Source organism: Miniopterus natalensis, chromosome 11 (genome assembly GCF_054644295.1).
Source record: "Miniopterus natalensis isolate mMinNat1 chromosome 11, mMinNat1.hap1, whole genome shotgun sequence".
Taxonomy (NCBI): Eukaryota; Metazoa; Chordata; class Mammalia; order Chiroptera; family Miniopteridae; genus Miniopterus; species Miniopterus natalensis.
Genome location: NC_142091.1, coordinates 71,222,005 through 71,243,341, shown reverse-complemented (window position 1 = coordinate 71,243,341; position 21,337 = coordinate 71,222,005). Strand labels below are relative to the sequence as shown.

The 21,337-nt window shown below is 53.0% G+C and overlaps 1 protein-coding gene across 5 annotated transcripts in view; it reads right to left on the bottom strand.

Annotated features, from left to right (window-relative positions):
* The window catches only part of FADS2 (fatty acid desaturase 2), a 34,253-nt gene extending 17,063 nt beyond the window's left edge, over positions 1-17,190 (bottom strand). Inside the window, exons 1-4 of one of the 5 annotated variants that reach the window (XM_016200469.2) lie at positions 17,070-17,190; positions 13,491-13,608; positions 1,981-2,091; positions 20-217 (exon numbers count right to left, since the gene is read on the bottom strand). In XM_016200469.2, the coding sequence (XP_016055955.2) occupies positions 20-217; positions 1,981-2,091; positions 13,491-13,541 (360 nt within the window). In that variant the 5' untranslated portion in view covers positions 13,542-13,608; positions 17,070-17,190. Of the gene's footprint in view, positions 1-19; positions 218-1,980; positions 2,092-8,512; positions 8,720-13,490; positions 13,811-15,403; positions 15,722-17,069 lie in introns of those variants that run through there. The other 4 variants (XM_016200468.2, XM_087821914.1, XM_016200466.2 and 1 more) reach the window with 4 other exon arrangements.
* Between the last annotated feature and the right edge of the window lie 4,147 nt (positions 17,191-21,337).

Below are 21,337 nucleotides of genomic sequence, written 5' to 3'. Positions count from 1 at the left end.
TGAGGGCGTTGTGCCTCACCTGAGAGGTAGCAAGGACAAAGGCCACGATGAGGGTTGGGACCCAGCCGTTTCCGAAGTACAAGAGGGTGAGCCATGCCACGCTCTCCATGGCGACGATGTGGGCCAGGAGGAGCAGGAAGAAAAGGTGATTGCTCTTGAACAGGTTTAGGTCCTCGGCCGCCTTCCTCAGGGCCCGGAAGTCCTCGGTGATCTGCAGCTGCGGGGCAAGGGCACAGGGACAGCGTCCACCACCCAGTTGCCAGGCAGGGCACCTGCTGCGGTCGCCACCGCCCGCCCGGCCCTGGCCCCGCTCTGGGGGCCTGTGCATTTGTCCAGGTAAGTGGCAGAGAAAGGGTTAGACTCAATAGCTTGGTTCCGCACACCCACGTCCACAGCACTGTCCCCAGTGGGCAGAAGGCGAACTCGGACCAGAACCATCGATGGGTGGATGAAGGCAAACCAAAATGGTCCGCCCATACAACGGAGTGCTATTCAGCCTTGAAAAGGAAGGACATTTTCACACGTGTCACAACATGGATGAACCTTAAAGACACTATGCTCAGTGCAATCAAGCCAAACACAAATGGACAAACCCTCAGTGGATCCCGCCGTCTGAGGTGCCTGGACTAGGCAGATGCATAGTCAGAAAGGAGAGGAGCGTTTGCCATGGACCGAGGGAGAGAGAATGAAAATTAATGTTTAAGGGGGACAGTCTCAGAGTTTGGGAAGACGAAAAAATTCTGGAGATAAATAGTGGCGATGGTTGTACAACAGTGTGAATGGACTCAAAGCCACTGACTGTACCCCTGAAAATGGTTAAAATGGTAAATGTTGCCCGGCCAGGCGCGGCTCAGCGGTTGAGCATCGGCCTAGGACCCAGGCGATCAGGGTTCGATTCCCGGTCAGGGCACATGCCTGGGTTGCGGGCTCGATCAATGACTCTCTCACCATTGATGTTTCTATCTCTGTCTCTCCCTCTCTTTTCCTCTCTCTGAAATCAATAAAGATATATTAAAAAAAAAAAAAAAGGGTAAATGTTATTTAATGTCTACTTTACCCGCCCCCCCAAAAGCTTGCAGTTTCCACTGGCGGACACTTGTTCTGGGTACCCCATTGAGACTTGAGGTAGAGGTGGGGGAGACACAAAAACAGTGCAGGACAAACTCCCTGCCCCCCAGAGCTGGGCAAGGGAGGCGGGAGAGGACTGGCAGGGCCCGGGGGGGGATGGAGGCAGAGCCCAGGATGGCTCTGGGGAAATGTGGGCATCGCTGGAGGCAGGCAGGGCAGGAGGAGGAGGGAGTGGACAGCAGGGGCTGAAGGTATCTTCTTTGGGGACATGCCCAGGGTACCGTGAAAGGCAGACATGGTCATGGGGACGTGGAGGAGGCCAGATCTGGGAGCCTGGGTGATGGTGAAGCATCTGAAGAGTATCTCTGGTGCCCACTGAAGCAGCAGTAAAAGGGGGAAATGGTGGGAGCGAGAAGCAGGGTGAGGAAGGGGAGCCTGTGGGACTCTGCCGGGTGGGGAGAGAGGCCGCCTGGAAGGGTCTGTGGATAAAGCCGCGTGTGAAGGCCAGGTGGGACCCCAGCTCAGCTCCAGGAGGGGTGAAGGCAACCTTCTCATCAGCCCTGGGAGGAAAGATGAGAGGAGGGGCAGACATGGAGATCTGGGAGGACACATGGACAAGGGGGAACGACCCTCTGCCCAGACTGGGTCCACTGAGGTCCCAGAGGTAGAGAGGAGGCTGGGAATGAATTCTCGAAGTAGGGGCTCAGCCAGGCTGGCAGCAAGACTGGGTGGGTGGTGGGGGTAGGGCCTTCTGCAGAGGCTCTGAATCTTCCCTGATCCCAAGTGATGAGTGGTGGCTCCCCCTGGAATGGCATAAAGCTCCCCTGCCTCACACCCAGCACTCTCCACCTGAGGGTGGGGTCCTCATCTCCCCACAAACCCTCCCCTCCTTCCTTGGTAGGTCTGACTCACACTCTTGCCCCGGTCCTGGCTGGGCTCCTCCGGGGCCAGCTCACCGATCAGCAGGGGCTTCAAGAACTTGCGCACAAAATCAAGGTCACGGTGGAAGGCGCGGAAGGCATCCTAGGGAACAGGGGGTAGGCATTGAGTGAGGACCCCAACCTCAGCCTGTGCCCTTACCTGGGAGGGCAGGATTCACCAGCAAATCCGTGTGCCTCCCACTCAGACATCGCTGGGGCCTCCTACGAGCTGGCCCCAAATGCTCTTTCATGCCTCATCCAGGGCAGATCCCTCAGTGCCCAGCTCCCACAGAGGTGCCACCTGGGCCACTGCCCTGACAAGGGGCCATGGAGCTGGCCAAGTGTGTGTGCATGGACCTGTGGGCTGCCACTGGGCGAGTCAGAACAGTGCGCCCCTCCAGGGAGAGATGCAGGGTGGGGGTGCCAGGCTGGGCTGGGCCGGCCGGGCCAGGGAAGGACGTGAGTTTCCTTGGGCTCCTCCGCTGGGTGCCTGGGACCCTGCAAAATGGGCCACCCACAACCCTGGCACTCGGCTACCAACGAGAGGAGCATGGCTGGAGACTACACAGCATGGAAAATGTGCTTAGAGATGATGTGAAACCAAAAACAAATGCAGAATTAGGTACCAGCACTTCTGAAAAGAGATTTTTCATAATTTGAGAAAGTATGAAAATAATTTTTATGGAAGGCTCTAAACCATTACATGCTAAGGTGGTGGCATTATGGCTTGCTTTATTTCCATTACTTTCCAAACTTCCTCTAACATCGCTCTATTGCTCTCACAATAAAAATAAAAGTTACCCATTTTAATCTTTTTCCCATTTTAAAGTAATAATGTACATAGTTAGAGACTGTCTCAATTCTTAGACGGTGAAGAATTTAGGGCTGACGTGGCATATGGTACAATTTATTTCCATTCCATTCGGCAAAAGAAAACTGGGTTTGCCTAAAGAGGAGGCCAGCCAGTGTGGCCAAAGGTTAAAATCAGTGGATCCCGGGCGAAGCTGTACAGGTGTGTTCAGTTATTTCTTTCAACTTTTCTGGATGTTTGGGAATTTTCAAATTAAAAAAAATAAATAAATGGGGAGAAATGGGAAAGTGTTCGCAAGGCATAAAAATGTTTTCACTCGCCCCCACCTCCCACTAAAGTATCTCACAGTGGTAGTTGCCAGCCTTCTCCCACTTCCTTACCGCATCCCTGGCACCAAGTCCTCCTGCCTGGCCTTTGTTCTATTTGTGTCTAGAACAGACTTACAAAGCAACACTGTGCAGAGGAAAACCGGGCCCAGAGCATTTTTAAAAAGGCCTGTGCCCCACTAACGGAACAGAAAAGGGACCCGATTGTGTGTATTTCCAGAGAAGGGCCCTGCTGCTATTCCAGGGGCCCTGGGCCGGCAGTGAGGAGCCTGGGGTGCAGTACTGACCAGCTGTGCCCACAAAGGCCAGCCGCCCCCACCCAGCCTCAGCCTCCTCTGCAAAGTGAGGACCCTCCCAGCCCCCATGTTCCAATGCCCCAGGAGTGGCCCAGCCCTGCTGCCCAAGTCCGGGCCCAGTGCGCTGGTGGTGTCCTGGTGAGCAGAGCTGCCTCCCCCCAGGTCAGAGCCTAAAGGAGCCCTTTCATTGGTCCTCCTCACATTAGACCAAAGCTTTTGAGACATGATCAGGAAGTCCTTGAAAAAAGGAGCTTCCTGAGGAACAACTGCCTTGTCTGACAACTGAAGGTTGCTCTCTACTTTTCACGGAGGTAGAATTCGGTACAGTGGCCCATCTGCAAATACACTCACCCCACATCCAGCTCCCACCGCCCCCACCAGGTCCAGGTCATGCCTCCAGGCCCTTGCGTGGGCTGGGGACCTGGTGGAGTTCTCAGGTGGCCTCACCTCCTGGGAAGGGAAATGCCAGGCAGGGAGCCAGCGGTTGTTTATGTTATGTTCCTGAAGCCTCAAGCCCTACTTGACAATGAAGGCCCTGGAGCTCAGAAAAGTGGCCTCTTAGGTTCCCCATGGCAGAGCCAGGTTCAAATGCAAGTTCACCTGGCTCAGGGACTGCCTCCCCCTACACCTGACGCCTCCTACCAGTTTAGAAAGCCAAGTGCCATTGGAGTCTCTCCTTGTCCCTGGTAGGTCCGGCAGTTTTCTGAGTGGGCCTGGTGGGAACTGTCATTGAACCTACCAAGCTCGTTCCCTCATCAGGGCCTTTGCACGGCTCTTCCCCTCTGCCTAGAGTCCTGCTCCCACAGCGTCCCATGGTGGGCTCCATTTGGGATGTACCTCAGTTAGGCTTCTCTCAACCACCCCATCTAAAGTAGCCACCCTCCAGCCCCACACTTTCTGAGACATGTTTTATCTTCTTCCAATTAGTTATCAAGACCACAGGCTCTATTATGTATAGATGCTCTGACTTACATCCCTAAGTAGAAAATGCATTTACTATGCCTAACCTACTGAAGGTCAGAGCTCAGCCCAGCCTACCTTAAATGTGCTCAGAACACAAGTCTACCCACAGATGGGCAAAACCATCTAACACAAAGTGCATTTTATAATAAAGTGTTGACTATCTCATGCAATTTATTACGCATATCACTTTTGCAGCATTGTAAAATCAAAAAATCCTAAGTCAAACCATTGTAAAGTCAGGGACCACCTGTGTTCACCTCCTCATTGTCTGTCCCCGCCCCCCCAGAACATAAACTACACAAGGGAATATCCACACTTGTCTCGCTGGCTGCAATAGCCCCAGGCCTACAATAGTGCCTAACAGAAGGGACCCAGGACCCCACGCTGTGCACACCCTAATCCCAGGAGACTTTCCCACTCTGCCGTCATGTTCAGACTCTTCTGCCGTTTTGCACAACTCAGCTTATGCTTCTGGAAACTCCTCACCGTCTCCAGCACTTACACACTGGTGGTTGGAAGAGGGGCCGCATGCTGGGATTATGTGGGCTAGCCACTGAGTCACCAGCTGTATGTACTCAAGCCACTTATCTTTACCAAACTCTGGGACAAGTCCTATTTTAGGGATGAGAAGAGACCGGGGGAGACGAAGCTACTCGCCGCTGGTATCACACTCCAGGTGTGCTTAACTCTAGACTTTCCCACTGTTAATGCAGAGGCTTCAATCAAGCTGAGCTTGCTCTTCCCTGAGAGTCGATCGCTGTGTCTCCCTCTTCAAAGTGCCGGATGTGCCACACACTTGCATAAGGTTCCCAGTAGCTGCCCTGCTACAGAAGTGCCTGCTGCTGTAAAGCAGGCCGTATGCGGGGAAAGGCAGGACAGAGACAACCCAAAGGCCGATTTTGGAACAAGAATTGGAACCTGTTCCACCCTCGTCTGATGGGGAGAGAAGCCAGGGACACAGGTGAAGAGAAGGGAGCCGAGCACCGCCCCCCAGCAGGGTATGTCAGGGGGGAAGGAGGTCAGGCTGTAGGAGGAAGGACCAGAACCCAGAACACCCCAATTCCCAAGTGGAAGACATGTGCATGCCCCACTTCCTGGTCTTCACAGTTCCTGCTTCTGCCACTGCCCGGCTCCACGCTGGCCAACTTCTGCAAGAAAACATAATCCCTGCCCTGGTCCCAATCCAGGCAGAGCTCATAGCTCCTCCCCTTGCACTGAGCATAGGGTGCAATGACTTGTTTCAGCTGTATCCACCTACTCTGTAGGGAGCAAGGCTGGTCTCTAATCCAGCTTCACACCTGGGGCGCTGAGCTCAGGACTCAGAAGTGCGGGAGGAGCCAACTCCAGGCATAACAGGAACTCTGGAACACGTGGTTAGAGAGGGAGAAGCAGGAGCGGGATCTCAGCTGGAGACAGGGATGCCTATTTTTTTTCCAAAGCAGAGATATGCAGGCAGGCCAGGAAGACCCTGTGCCATGTCCCCTCCAAGGGAGAGAAGCAACGGAGGCCGGCTCGGCAGTGCTCTGTGCCCAAAGAGCCCTTGGCCAGTGTCCCTGCTCATGCAAGGGAAGGCTACACAGGAAGTAGGCCTCAGGCAGGCAACCTGAGTGTGATGAGATTACAGCAGGAAACAGGACTCTGCATAAGATGTCAGGCATTCAGGGCTGGGTGTGGGATCTTCCCTGAGGCTGTAGCCAGCAGGAGTTAGACCCCTCCTCCCTAGATCTAGCTGCCCTCCAGGCACAACCAAGGGAGGGATTTCTATTGCAGTAAATGTCTTTTCTTTGGTAAAAATGGGTCAGTGACGTTCCTGCCTTCACACTTCCTTTCCTATTTACTGAGTGCCCACCCCTCCCCCCCAGCGCGCTGGAGCATAAACACAGTAATGGCCCTTCACAAATTTAAACAATGACCTCACACACAGCCCACTTGAGCCTGATAAATAACTTGCCCATTTTATAGACCTGGAAAGGGAAGTTCAAAGTAAGTGCCTCTTGCCTAGGAAATCATAAGTCTGACACTCAAACCCAGGTGGTCTGCCTCTATTGTGACTCTCCTGCCCTGTCTAAAGGAGGGTAGAGATCCATTCCATTTTCAATCTGCTGCCTTTTCACAAGAACAGCGGAGCAGCAGGTTAAAAGACAATATAATCCTGACCTCTTCTCTCCTTCTCTGGGTTCTAAGAGGGGACAGGGCAGGAAAGTGCTGGACAAGGAGGGTGGGGGAGCTGGTATCTAGAGGCAGAGGGTCAACATTCAAGTCCCAGCTTGAAAGGAAGAAGGGAAAGTGGATTACTCATCTTAGTGCCCAGGGCCCAGCTCTGAGCAATGGAGACACTGAATAAATATGACGAAATTGCAGTTGAAGGTTAAAAGTCCCCAGTGGGGAAAGCTCCGCAGTGGTGGGACTCTAACATGAAAAGAGCAGACACTGTTGGGACATGGGTGAGGGTTCCTCTTGTCCATAGCAAAGCAAAGACCAAAGAGGTACCAGAGGGAGAGAGATCAGAGTGAAATAGGGATGGAGGGAGGACTCAGTGATGGCAGGTTCTGAATTTAGGCCCAGGGCCTGGGGATCAAACCCCAAACCGTGGTGTATTGAGATGACCCTCTAGCCAACTGACCTACCCTGCTGAGTTACCTGGTCAGGGCTTGCGCAGGTTTCTAAACCTAACAGCAATGAGCAATCAGAGATGCCTACAGGGCTGACCACAGGCTCAGATAAAAGAGGTAACAGGTATGAATGTAATTTGTAAACTGTAAAAATTAAGCAATTTTTCTGCTGACAGGCAAGGCCAAGAAGTTCTAACTCATGCAGAAGGCCCAAATGGCAACTGCCATTGCTCTTCGCTGAGTCACCTTTCTGGGGAAGAGGAGGTCCTGAGTTCTGGGGTCTTCTCTTCTTCAAAACGGGAAAATGCTCTGTTGAGAGCCTGAATTGTTCCAAGAAGAGCTCCTTTGACTTTCAGCCTCTTGTGAGGATCTAAGTAGTACTTCACTCCCAACAGTACTGCAGGGGATGCAACCTGTCTGCTTGCTTGGCCCAAATACTGTCACTCCCCAGAACTCTGACGAAGGCAGTCCATGCCCCAAGGGCAAAGTGCCTGCTCAACAGCCTAAACACAAAACTCTTGATTCCCCCCCCCCTCCCGTTTCTGCCTCTCCAAGCCCACTGCCCATGCTTCCCAGGGGATACAGAGAGAGAATGAATGGCCAGTGCTCACTTCACCACCACTCAACTATATCCCCAGTTAGTACATTTCACATTCCGTGCCCTAAAAGTCTGATCTTAGAAGGAAATAGCTTCTGGGATAGGGGTTGTGCGAGCTGAGAGAAGGGCATTCCTGGCAGGGTTTAAACAGAGGACCATTGAGTTGAACGTCCCAGAGTAACCTCGGGTGCAGCGGGACCTGTTGCCAAGCCGCCTAGTGCTGCTAACTCCACGCGGCTCAGGACGCCTCTCGACCTGGGCTTTGCAAACTCCAGCCCTTTCTCTTTTTTACCAAGTCCCCACCCGAGTCCCCAAGAAGGCCGATTCTAGGGGTGAGGCGGTCCTGGAGTCTTTGAGGGCGTGGGAACAGGAGCTCCCAGGCAGCCTCTCCAAGGCAGCCATCGCGGACCCCCTCAGACCAGACTCCAGGCAGAAGCAGACCCGGTCAGGGACAGGCTTCCCTTCCCGCCCCCTCGTCTGGCTGGAGAGTGAGGGGCGCTCTCCGGGTCCCACACCTGGCTCCTCTCGGGCTCCTCTGGGCAGCGCCCGGGGCGGCCATCTTCCACGCCGGGGCGCCAAAGCTCCAGGGCCCGAGCGCCCCCTTTGGGGCGTCCCTGGTTCCCGTGAACCCGGCGGAAGAAGCGGACGCGTGGGTCCCGGTGCGCGTGGTAGATCCTGCACGATCCTCCGCCGCTCGGATCCGCACCGCGCCGCTGCCTCCCGGGGTCCCAAGCCCGACCCCACAGCAGGCTGGCCCGGGGACAAAGCTTCGGAGCAGGGGGCGAGCGCAGTAAGCACTTTCTTTCCCTCCTGGGCGCCCCGAGCTCCGTTCAGCGGAGGTTTGGCGCCCTGGGACCCACGGCTCCCTGCTCCCGCCTGCAGCAGAGAAAGGTGGCGGGAGAGCCCCCAGGCCCTTACCGTAGCATCTTCCCCCGCGTAGTGCCCGATGACCCGGTGGCCCCCCGGGTGCCGGCTGCACCATTTGGTGATGTTGTAGACCTTGCGGTCGATGACGAGCCACTTGTCGGTGCGCAGGTTGTGCTTCTGAATCTCCTCCCAGCTGAAGGTGGGCATCGGCGCCTCGCGCTCGGCGGCCCCCTCGCCCTGGTTCCCCCCCTTTCCCATGTTGCCTATCGACCGGGATACCCCGTGCGCTGCGGCCTCCCGGCGCCGGTCGCCCGAGTGTGCCGCCAAGCCCTGCTCGCCGTCGGCTTTTGTCTTCTCCTACTCCTCCTCCCACCGCGCCCCCTCCCCCAGCCTCCTCGACTTTGCTTGGGAGTGTGCTGCCAAATATCCCTCGGAATATCCCTGGCCTCCCAGTGCCCCAAGCAGTCCCTTTCCTCCGCCCCGTCCTCCGCCCGTCAGCCCGCGATGGACTTTTGCCACCAGTAAAAACTCTTGGGTGCTCAAGGCCTCGACGCCTCCTCCGCCCGCCCCTCTGGCTCCTCCCGCCCCGGGCTCCGCATCCTCCCGCGTTCCCCGCCGCCCGCGTTTCCACAGTGATCAGCAGAGCGCCTGCACCAATCCGCGCGCGTCGCCCCGCCTGCCATTGGCCCAGGAGGATCTTTCGAAGGCCAGCGGGCTGGAGCGGCGGTCCCCGGCTCCCCCGCCCGCCCGGCCGCGCCGAGCCGAGCCCAGCCGCGAGGCCGGCTACGTGTCCGACCCCCCCCCCCCCCCAGTGCCCGGGGCGCAGGAGGAGGTCTCGGAGGAGCCCGGAGGGCAGCGGAGGCCGCCGCCAGGCTCCGCGCGCTCTGAGCGCGTGCGCGCACGGCCCGCGCTCCGGGGGTTTGCACCTGATGCGGGCGGCACAAAGAGCGCGCGGGCCCGCGGGCCGGCGGGCGGCGCCCAGCCTGCAGTCTCGCGAGCTGCGCTGGGAGGCCGGCTGGGCTAGGTGAGGCCCCTCCCCAGCGCGCTGGAATCGGGACTCCAGGATCTCCACATTGTCTGCACTTTCCACCTTGGCGCCTTCCTGCAGCCTCCCTGGAGGGCTTGTCCAGGGCCCTAAACCCTGTGATCAGACGATCTGAGACAAGAATCGCGGAACCTCTGCTGTGCTTCCTTGTGCTAAGCGCCATTGGCAGGGCGGGGGCGCCTTGGTGGGGGCAGCGGGGACACCACCACGAACAGGACAAGGTCCTTGCCCTGCACTCGAAGCTCACAGGCTAGTTGGGAGACGAACATGGAAGCATTACAGGACCACACACGATTAATTGGGCAGTGTTGTACAGGCTCCAGGAAATAAAGATAGGGGTGTTAAAAGGATAGGTGGAGGGGTAGGCCCCCGGACCCTAGGCGGATAGACCTGCTCAGATCAGTGCCCCGAGGAAAGGGTTGGCAAGGAGCCCTGGATGCAGAGGCTGGTTGAGAACAAGTGGGAAGTGAGGGTGAAGGGGGGAGGGGGGAGGAAGCTTTGGGAATCAGGAGTAAATAAGGGGCCCTAAGATTCAATGGGATAATTTCCAGGCCCCTGAGAGATGGCACGCTCTCCTTGCCAGCATTTCACTCCAACCCTATGAGGTGAACAGGCTCCTATTGTTCTATGTAAACACCCAGGGGAAGGTTTAGGAAAGATGAAAGGGCCAGATGCACAAGGGGCACAGCCGGCCCCATCCAGCCATCACACTGCCTCTCTCCTAATGCGCTCAGTGGAAAGGAAGCATTGCAAAATTTTTGCTGGGGAGCAACCTGATGCATGGGTAGTGTAGGGAAGCTCACTCTGGCCAACTGGTAGGGGACAGAGCAGTGGGGGGCCACAGTGGGTCCCTTCATGTCATTCCCGCAGTGGTGGGCCGCCTCTATAGCACTGTCCCATCATGCTGGTATCCATCCCTAGCATCCTTCATTCATATCGCAAACTCCAGGCAGGAGGTTTTGAAGAGTGGGAACACATCCACACCAAAAGCCTCGCTCACAGGGTAAGAGGATGAAGCAAGTACTAGGGACACTGATTTTTATTCCTGTTAAAGGTTTACTGAAGCCCCGCCCAGTGTGGCTAAGCGGTTGAGCATGGACCTAGGATCCAGGAGATCGGGGTTCGATTCCTGGTCAGGGCACATACCCGGGTTGTGGGCTCAATCAATGACTCTCTCATCATTGATGTTTCTGTCTCTCTCTCTCCCTCTCCTTTCCTCTCTCTGAAATCAATAAATATATATATATAATTTTTTAAAAAGTTTACTGAAATAGTAAACAAGATTGTGATTTTTTTTAAAAGGGGGATTAACACAATACATAGATAACTTTAATAAAAAATAATTCAGAGGTCGTGGAGCTCAAAGAAAAAAGTGTTATCTGAAAGGGAGACCTAGAGAATAGCTATGGAGGGGGCTCGCAGGCTGAGAACAGGGCATGTGGGAAGGCACTGGGCCCCAAAAGGCAGGGAGGGTGTTTGGGGTGGAAAAGAAGTGTGGACTGGCCAGGGTGTGTGGTTCCCAGCAGATACTACCATAGAATAGACCATGAAAAAACATTTGCTGAAGATGCCAATGAATGAATAAGTAAAAGAACAGCGAAGAATGGCTTTGGTGAGGGTTCTAGGCGACCTGCTGTGAGCAGGGCTCAAACTGGAAAGGCCTCTCAGGCTTTGGTAAGGTTGGAGGACTTTATCCTGGAGGAGGTAGGAAAATGCATAAAGCAGGAATGTGCTATGATCAGGTCTATGTTGTAGAAAGAGATCTTGGGAGGCCGGCTGGGGCTGGGATGGCATGTAGGGGAGAGACCCTGGAAACAGAAATATCATCAGGGGCCACTGCAGCACTCCAGGCCAGAGAGGAAGAGAGGCCTGAACTAAGAGAGAACTTTAGAAGGCTGGAGCCCACAGCAGGCACTACTGCCTTGCCTCCATCTGCTGGCTTCCTACTCTATTATTTATTGCTCTCAACTACTTCGATAGACTGATAAGACCGTTCCCTTAGAGCAGGGGTGGGGAACATCGGGCCCTTGGGCCGTATGCCGCGAAATTATTTGGTCTGGCCCTGCCAAGGCAACCGCAGGCGGGACTTGAAATTCAATAAATCTAGATTTTTTCATAGCTAATTTTTATGTTGATATATATATATATATACATATATATATATTAAATATATCTTTATTGATTTCAGAGAGAGGACAGGAGAGGGAGAGAGAGAGATAGAAACATCAATGATGAGAGAGTCATTGATCAAGCCCGCAACCAGGCATGTGCCCTGACTGGCAATCAAAATATGTTGATATTTTTGCATGGCCCGCGAGTGATGTTATAAATATCTAAATGGCCCTTGGCAGAAAAAAGTTTCCCCACCCCTGCCTTAGAGAAAACTCCATAATATCTAGCTGATCCCAGAGACTCTTAGGGAAAGGGGTGATCTCAGAGAGGGAGGAGGTTCGCATGGCTTCCTCTTGCCTCATAGAATCGCTCCCCACTGCCTCCAGCAGTACCAATGATGACAGCTTCCTGGGGAAACTGCCAGGATTCGTTGCCATCATTGTGCTTTATCAGAATCAAAAGAGAACAGCCTGCGTGGCTTGGAGCCCATGTCCTCTCAGCCAAGTGGGTGAAAGGCAGGGCAGAATGGAAAGGTAGGGCCTGCAGGGGTGGAGCCCACACCACCAGTCCCCAAAGAACAGGTGAGGGGAGCCTTCCATCTTACCTTCACAAGGAGCCTGATGTCTGCTGGAGAAGGGACAGGGTCACAGAAGGTCATCAGAGGGAGAGAAAGAGTGAAAGTGAAAGACACCCAAAGAGGGAATATGTCTCGGACACAGTGCACCGCACAGGCTGAGTGGTCGGCGCAGACCGCTCTTCCTTTCCTTCGCTGATAAATATGGCCAAGTGGCCCTAATCTTTAAAAAAATATATTCAAAGTCCACTTTTTCTCAAGTCAATGGACAGTGCCTGGTACGGAACAAGGATTCACTAGGCGGTGGTTCCTATTCTTCCTACTCCTGACCTCCTTCGCATCAAGGACAAAGGGAAACAACAGGCCTAGCCCTCAAGCAGCAGGAAGTAGACAGCTCTAGAAGGCAAAGGCCAGACCCTGCTTCCATCAAGCCTTCTAGAACCCTCTCTGAAAGGCCGCGAGCCCAAGGCCTCTCAGAGGCGCCTGGCACGCTGGCATCCCCTCCCCCCCTGCGATCCCACGCTCCCTCGGTTCTTTGGTAGCACACAATCTCATTCTACGCATGGGCAACCTCTCCTGTGTTTCCTCCAGTTTCTCTCCCTAAATGTTCTTGCCCTTAGCTCATTCAATATTTTCTCCTTTGGGACCGCACTTGGGATGACTCTGCATCTTGAATCTATACCCATTCACCCCCTACTCATGCAAAGCTGAATGTCCCAATAGCACCTCAAACTCAACATCACCTCCCTGAATCAATGGGCAGGTCTCAACAAATGTGTCCTTTGGGTTCATCCAGAGATAGACCCAAAGAACACATTTTTTTGGGTGCAAAACTGAATTTGTCATCTTCCCTTCCCTTCCTGTGAATGTCTTCATTTCTATTCATGGCACCATTCTTTCTTAAACTCAATCTCAGAATTTCAGAATGTCTTTTACTTTTCTCTTGTCTCCCACCATTGCAAAAAAGTTGTTGTGGTCAATGGATTCTACTTCTGACAGCATTTCCCATCTGCTCCTTTTATTCCATTGCTGCGGCTATTGCCCTGGTTCAGGGTTCTAACGCTCAAACATTGCAGTCATTGCTGTGATGTCACTTTGCTGAGTCCAGCTCTTATTGGACTCTCCTGCCCATGGTTTCTCATTGCCTAGTGAGTTGGGGGGATGGGTGGGAGGAGGAAGGAAAGCACGTAAATATTGATAATGTTACCTGAAGACACTGGCTTTGCCAGTAGCTCCAACCCAATATTTGGCTAAAAATATGTAGGATGTCATCAGAGAGGATGCTGGGGGCAAATTACCTTATTTTTGTACAAAATCATGGTAGGAACATCCCATGTAGTTCTGATCATGGAGTCAACTAATTACTAAGGAGATGTATGTCTTACTGCCAAAAGATGCTTCTCATGAGTCTGCAGTCTGAAAGGAGAAACAAGAAATAATAAAGTTTGAATTAAGGGAAGATCAGATGATCCAACGTGCTTGCTCAATCCTAGAATAGGACGAGGGAGCCGCCTTGAGACCTGAAGAGGAGAGCTAACACAATGATACCTGTAAAAAGAAGGCTGGCTGTCTAGTGGGGAACCAGTGTAAGAAGGACCGGCTGTTGCTTGCTCTAGAATACTTGGGGGACACAGGCTGGGAGGTGTCTAATCTTTCATTCTCACATAAGATAAAGTTGTCATGCACTTTTACAGTGTGTCCTTGTGTGTCCCTGACAGAGAAGGACAATGACATGATGGACCACAAGCCAGACCCCAGAGAATACGGGTATTAGAAAGCCTGGATTCTAGAACAAGCCCTGGTCTTTACTGGCAGTGTGACCTTCCTTGACTAGGTCACTTTATTTCTCTGAGCCTACCTTACAGGATTATAAAGACAAAATCAGACAAATACAGTAAAAACTGAAAACACCTGACAGTTTGTGAAGTACTATACCCAGTAAAAGGAATCTGTTATTATTTCTGTTGTTGGATCTATTATTATTATTATTGGTGCCACTGCCAAAATTTGTGGGTTTTTTGGGGGGCTATCAGTGCTGATAATTAACATTTCTTGAGCATTTATATGACTCAAGCACTGTGTTAAATCTTTTAAATCTATTCTCTCTTTTAATCCTCATTATAATCCTACAAGGACCACTAAGGACACTAAGGCTCAGGGAGGTTAAGTAGTCTGCTCAAGGTCCCACAGTTTATAAGCAGAGATGGAATTTGTCTGACTCTGTAGCCCAAGCCCTTTCCACCAAATTGCACTGCCTTGATGACAGTAGAGTCTCCATGATAAACAGGAAGACCTAAAGCCATTCATTCATTCATTCATTCATTCATTCATTCATTCAATTCATGCAAAAGCTATTGAGTGTCCACTCATGCCAGGCTCAGAGTGGACAAGGCAGGCAGTATCAGTGGACTGAACAGTCCTCCACCGGGAGGAAGAGCTGTGCTGCAAATCTTCAGTTCTGCTTTCGAGTTTGCTAAGTTCAAGTGCATATGCTCATTTCCTAATATCATCAAAGGTCTCATTATACCACCAAGATGGCCAAGGCCTAACAAGGACGAAGGGCTTGACCAAGGCCACGTAGCCAATCCGTGGCAGAAAACTAGAAATTCAGGTTGTCTGACTTAAAGGTCAGTGCTCTTTCATCTATGATCTACTTATTGGCAATGGCCAAGATAAATACAGATGGCAGGACCCGATCCAACACCACAAAATATGCGCATGCATTTGAGCGTGATGTTTACGGTGTCTAAGGGCTTCAAAGAGTCTCCAAGCCTGGACTGAAGGCTCCTCCTGCCCTTGCCCTTTGCTGTGCTTGGGTCCTCTCCCCTCACCTTGGAGAGACCCATGGTTAGGAGGCTCCAGTACACTTAGGGTAGGGACTTCCAGGCTAGTCTCCAGCTCCCAGCCCCCAGCCTTTGGTTCGCCACGCAGCTAGGTCTCACTGTTAGTGCTCCAACATGGGGTGACTAAAAGGAGGGGATTTCCTGAGAAGCGGGCGTGACCTTATTGTCCAGTTGTACAGTTAGTTGGGAAATCAAAGCTTAGTGAAGTTATGTAATTGGCATAACTGGAATTTGACTTTCAGTTCCAATTCCAAAGTATAAGCTCTTTCCAAACTAGCATCACTCAGCCAACCACTTAACCCTCACGTAACCCTTCGGATGCTCAGTGTTCCTATCTGTAAAAAAGAGAAACATACATGTCCTCTTACCTCCAAGGGCTGCTGTGACAATCACTTCATCTATGGGTAGAACAACACTTTCAATTTGTTATCAATGCAGCCTAAATAATGTAGATGCCCACTGATAGAGACGACATCTACACACATCTATAAGGTTGGAGGCAACTGCATGTGATCTAATCACCCAAGCACACCACGGGTGGTGGCTGAGTTGATGCCTTTTGCTGTCTCTTCAGAGCTGGGCAGGAACGTTGCCTCCTTGCTTCGGTGGCTCTCCTCCCACGTTCACTGTTGAGTCCTTGGAGTCCAGTTTGTGCATGATCAGCTTTGAGAGGCTCAGTGTGGGCAGAGGAAGTACTGCCAGGAAAGGGAGCTGCAGGTGGCCATAGGGGCAGAGCTGAGTACAGGAGGAACATAGCCACGGGCCCTGGGGCAGGAGCACAGGGACACTGTAACCTGGAGTGGAGGAGAGCCTGCTGATTATCTGCTCTTACCTTTAAGACAGGGAAACAGGCCAGAGATCGGCTTGTCTAAAAATCACCTAGCAGTTAGAAACCTGAGAGATTTCTGTTTCTAACAGCGTGGTCTAGGCATCTAGATCTGTCCTCTCACTGAAATTTACTAAAAATCCTCGATAAATTTTAGTGATATATACTATCACTAAAATGCAGCAGCCACCAATTGCCTCAGCTGTGCAAAGGCTATTTAGACCTTGGATGACCCGTTCTGCCGATGGCTCCCCTACGTGCAAGTCTCATGGGGACCCTTAGAGTTTAGGAGATGCACGCCTGTGGGGGAAGAAGGGGAAGGGAAAGGTGTGGGGTGCTCCCGGGAGGGAGAGTGCACCTCAATCCTTCTGGCTTTGATCCAAGCTCATCTCCCGGCTAGAGGTCCCTTCCCACCTCCTCTGCCTGCAACTCCTACTCGACCTTAAAATTCAGTTTTCTAGTCACTTCCACTGTGGCCAAGTCAGACGTTCCCTGCTCTGAGCTCCCAAAGCACTTCATATATAGCATCAAAACTGCTTATACATCTACCTCCATCCCTCGCCCTGTTGGCTTCTGTGAGAGGAGCCTGACTCAGAGTCAAGTCCTCTGTGTGGGGCACAGGCTGTGTGCTCATTAAACATTTGTGAAAACCCCAGGGAGAGCGTCGAGGAAAAGAGTCTGAGCAGGGAGACTCACAGCAGACAGGTGGGGTGTGCTGCCTTGCGGCCCCACTGCTGCTCTACAGAAGAAAGTGTGGGGTGGTGGGAAGCCAGGCCCTGGGACGGGAAGACCTCCCGGGAGCCAGGCTTTGATGACCTTGAGGCTGTGTGAGCCTGGCCTAAAGGAGAGACCTTTGAGCTCTGTCCATGTCTCCCTGTTAGCTCAGCCAAACAACCACATGTTATTTTTCTTTCTTTAGTCCTGAGGTCAAAGACCTTCCACGTTGTGTGTGTGAGGGGGGCACGCAGCCTGCACATTGTGCTTCTCAAACTCTCAGTGATAACGAATCACCTTTAAAAGAAAAAAATTCAGCCAGTTGCAGACTGACACTTTTGTAAAATACGATGAAAATGAATCAGAAAACTGAAGCAAAAAAAAATACAGCATCCAAGGCCAGAGTTTTTATTATTAGAGTTAGCAGGCATAAAATTTCTCCATCAGATTGCTATAAACACTTCTAAATGCTTACCCTTGATTCCTGCACTTACCTCGGCACAGACCGGTACCAAACAGCTCGTGGCCGGGTGCTGCTGTGGACCGCACTTGGAGTAGGCCTGGGCTACCCGCAGGGGCCAGCATGGGAGCGGGCCCAGCTCGGAGGCGCAGGCACTGCTCGGAGGCTCCGAAGAAAATAGGTCTCGGAACCCTTCACTCGGTGATCTGTTTCAATTCTGAAACTCTCGGGTCTCAGGACTCTCCTCTGTGAAATGGACTGTTATCAGAACTGTAAGGTGACTTAAGCCGGTTAGGGCATATTGTAAACGCTCCATCGTATAGTGAAGGTCAGCTGCGCCTGAGCTGGGACTTGGGGTTCGGCTGTGGCTGCTCATCTGCAGTGGCTAAAAGGGACCTCCCAGGACCACATTTTGGGAGTCCTGGGGGGCAGACAAGCGGCTGGAGAGACAGCAGTGTCTTGCTCAACCAGCCTCGAGGCCAGCCTCAGCTGAAGGATCGCTTTCATGAGGTCTCTGCAAATAAGGGCACACGTGCTGCCTCCGCCTGGAGACACAGAATATACAGAGGGGTAAGGCACGCGCCTCAGTCCTATGGGACATCCGCGAGCGCTGCAAGAGTTTATGAAGTCTGGTGCAGACTGCGGTTAACTCTACCGAGCTAGCTAAGTACCTGCTCTTATGTCAGCTTCCAGAACCGTGCGGCAAGCCTGAGGCCGTTCCCACAGTTGGCCAAAGGGAGAACTCTGTCCTCAGCCCTGTATCCAGCCCCGCAGGGAGCCTGTCTGTAACAGCAGCAGCTCCTCCAGGCTTCCCGTCCCTCCCCGCGGAGCCTCCTGCCATCTCCCGGCTCCCACTCTTGCCTGGTCCATTCAGCTGGAGTGGTCCTAACATACACATTGGATCCTGTCACTGACCTGCTGAAAATCTTTCCCACTGTACTTAGCAAGTTCAAACTCTTCTATTCAAGACTGCTTTCTGGTTTTGAAAAGCCAAGTTTCCCTGTTTCATGGCCTTGGCCCAATCCGCCGGCTTTGCCTAAAATGCCCAACCCTCCCAGGTCTGGCTCTAAAGCCATCCCTCAGAATTCTCCCTACCCACCCTCCACCACCCCGACCACCCCTCATTCTCTGCCACCCTGGTTTGTTTCCTTCGCAGCAGTTGTCACACGTTGTTTACTGATTTCTTGTCTTCCTTCCCACTAGCCTAGAAACCTCCAGAGGGAAGGGACCAGGTCCGTTTGCCCACTACTCGGCCCCTGGCTGTGTGCTGGCCATGGTAAGCGTGGGGAGTTACTTGTAGAGTGAGAGAATCCACGCAGGAGTGAGGGGACGCTGCGGTGAGACGCGGGCTGGTGTGAATATACGGGTACCTGGTGACTGTCTCCCACAGGGCCTCCACCTCACGTTCAAGGCCCAGCACTGCTATTAAGGATCCACATGGGCAGGTGACGACAGGCACTGAGGCCAGGGAGGGTGCTGCCCCATATTCTCCAAGGCCTAGGCTCCGAGTGACCCTGGGGGACATCACATTCTCCATCACCCACAAAACTTAAGGGCAATTAACCTGGGAGGCAAGTTCCAAACTCTTCCCTCCTCCCGGGACAGCTGCTCAGTGAGCTGGTAGGAAGGGCGGTCCCCCCTCTGCCTGGTCCTGTCAATAGGTCCCCACTGGACAGGAGTGGGGGGAGGCGGGGTCGGCACCCCTGCAGTACTGGCAGTGTTAGCAGCCCCTGCTCGCTGCAAGTGTCCTCTGCTTCTCAAGGTACTGTCCTGACTTCGACCCGATTTCCACAAAAGTGATCCCCCCACCCGATTCAGCCCCGCTTTTGCCTTGTGTTAGCAGCAACACCAGTGGCTTTCTGTCCTCGAGGAGCTCTCAGGTCTTTGCTCCCCTGAATCAGTGAGTCTCCCCATCTCTGCTCCGCTCTGGGGAGGACATCGAATAGCTCGCACACCAGAGCTACGCTGGCTGCTCCGCATGTTACCTCACGGACGAGGCGTTGCCTGCGCGGTGGCGTCTAGCGTTTCCATTTCACAGCAGAGACAATACACCGTGTGCTCCAGACCAGAGGGGTATGAACTGAAAAGTAATGAAGAGTTCTCTGTCGGGCCCAGCTGGCGCGGCTCAGCGGTTGAGCGTCAGCCTAGGACCCGGGAGATCACAGTTCGATTCCCGGTCAGGGCACAGGCCTGGGTTGGAGGCTCGATCCCCAGCAGGAGGCATGCAGGAGGCATGCAGGAGGCAGCCGATCAATGACTCGCTCATCATTGATGTTTCTATCTCTCCCTCTCCCTCTCCCTCTCCCTCCCTCTCTCTCAAATCAATAAAGTTAAAAAAAAAAAAAAAAAGAGTTCTTTGTCAGAACAGATTGCGTTCTTAAGTCCTAAGGGTATGTGATGAAAGAGTTATACTTGGATTAAACTTGACATTTTATGTAATTTATGATTAAGTCGATTTCACTAGAGAGGACACTTAATAAACTCAAGCAACATCTGTTTATCAGCCAGCAAATGTGCACTGGGAGGTTTTGTCCTGGGTGGAATGAGATTGGAGGGATTTATGTGGCCTGGAGCGAAAGCCTCACTGGATTAAATGCCACATGGAGGCTTGAGCTCAGGTCCAAGTCTCATTTTTCACACAGTGCGCCTTTGAGTCAGCCCCTTCACCTCTCTGGGACTCAGTGTCCCTGATAGCAAAACTAAGAGGTAGAATTAGATATCACTTACAAAGTCCTTTCTAGCTCCAATGTTCTGTGAGTGACAGGTATTATCATACTTCCTGGCTGCAAGTCTCAAAAACTCAAGGTCCCCCTTGCCCCAGATTTCACTGATTCCCATCCGTCGCCCCCATCCTGCTTCAGGTTCCAGGTGCTCTCCAGCTGGTCTCTCCTTCAGCCTCAGTTAGTTCTGGTTCAACCTGTGGGTGCTACAAGACCAGTGTTACTAAGAGGCCATGAAACTGGTCTCTCTGCTGTAAACCCTTCAGTGACTCCCCCAAAAGCTGCAGCCCTGCCCTCCAAGCCCTCCAAGGGCTGGTTGCAACCCAGCCTCTTTGCCTCTTAACTATTCCCATGCACACATAACCTCTTTCCTCGCCTAGGAAATACAGAGTAGAGAAGGTCCTGCTGACAATCCTTTTCCGATGGAAAATGCCCTAAATTTGGACAGCCAGATTTGTCTGCTGTGTTTCAGGGCAGTTGGCCCCAGGGCATCCACCAGGCTCGGAGGCCTGGGAAGTTTGTGGATGTCGCTCACCCTGTAGGAACATTGTGCCCACACTCAGGCCTTCATAGGTCTGCCCTTTTTCTGGGCAGGAACCTCCAAGGTAGGGGAGCAGACATATTACTGATGGCCTGGGGGACCCAAACCAACAGGACTTTGTCACTGTCATCTGAGAGGCTGACACCACCCCACTCCTGCCCCACCTGCCCCCTACGAATCACAAACCACACATATTTCCTCCCGAGGCTTAATGATTAGCACAGGCCCTGGGTCCACGTGCCGGGGGCAGCAGGCGGGCAAACACCTCCACCTACATCATTTCATTTAGTCCCTCCATCAAAGCTCCATGAAGGGGTCATTATTTCTATTTTGACCCCATGAAGAATTAGAGATGAAGACAAATATGAACTAGGCAGCCCCCATTCACAGAGATAATACTTGGTAGACCTGGGCCAACAGCCCAGCTCTACCTCCCATCAGTGCTCCCGTCTATGCCCAAGGCTGACAGCACCTGCCCTTGGACCTGTGCCAGGCTGGCTACAGTGGGAATCAAGGACCGGAGATTCCCAGCGCAGCCTCCCCACGCTCTGGAAGGAAGGAGGAGACCGTGAGGGGTCTAAGGGCTCTTTTTTTTTTTTTTAAATCCTCACCTGAGTATACTTTTTCCATTGCTTTTCAGAGTGTGGAAGGGAGGGAGGGAGAGAGAGAGAGACATCGATATGAGAGAGACACATCGATTGGACCTCCCACACACGCCCCAACCAGGGCCGGGATCGAGCCTGCAACCGAGGTACGCGTGCCCTTGGCCAGAATCGAACCGGGTCCCTTCAGTCCACAGTCAAACCAGCTAGGGCCCTAGGGGCTCCTGAGTGAGGGCATGGTCGCCAGGTTAGGTCAGGCTCACTCGGCAGAGCCGCACTGGCAGGCCAGCTTCCCCTCAGCTCTCGGACCTGGACAGCTGCCCCTGCGAAAGGCCAAGGCCAACAGGAACAGCTGGATGCAGCAACCACATTCGCGATAGAACCTTGCGTTGTCCCTCTGTGTCCCACCCAAGACCTGAATCCTGACCATTAGCCATTT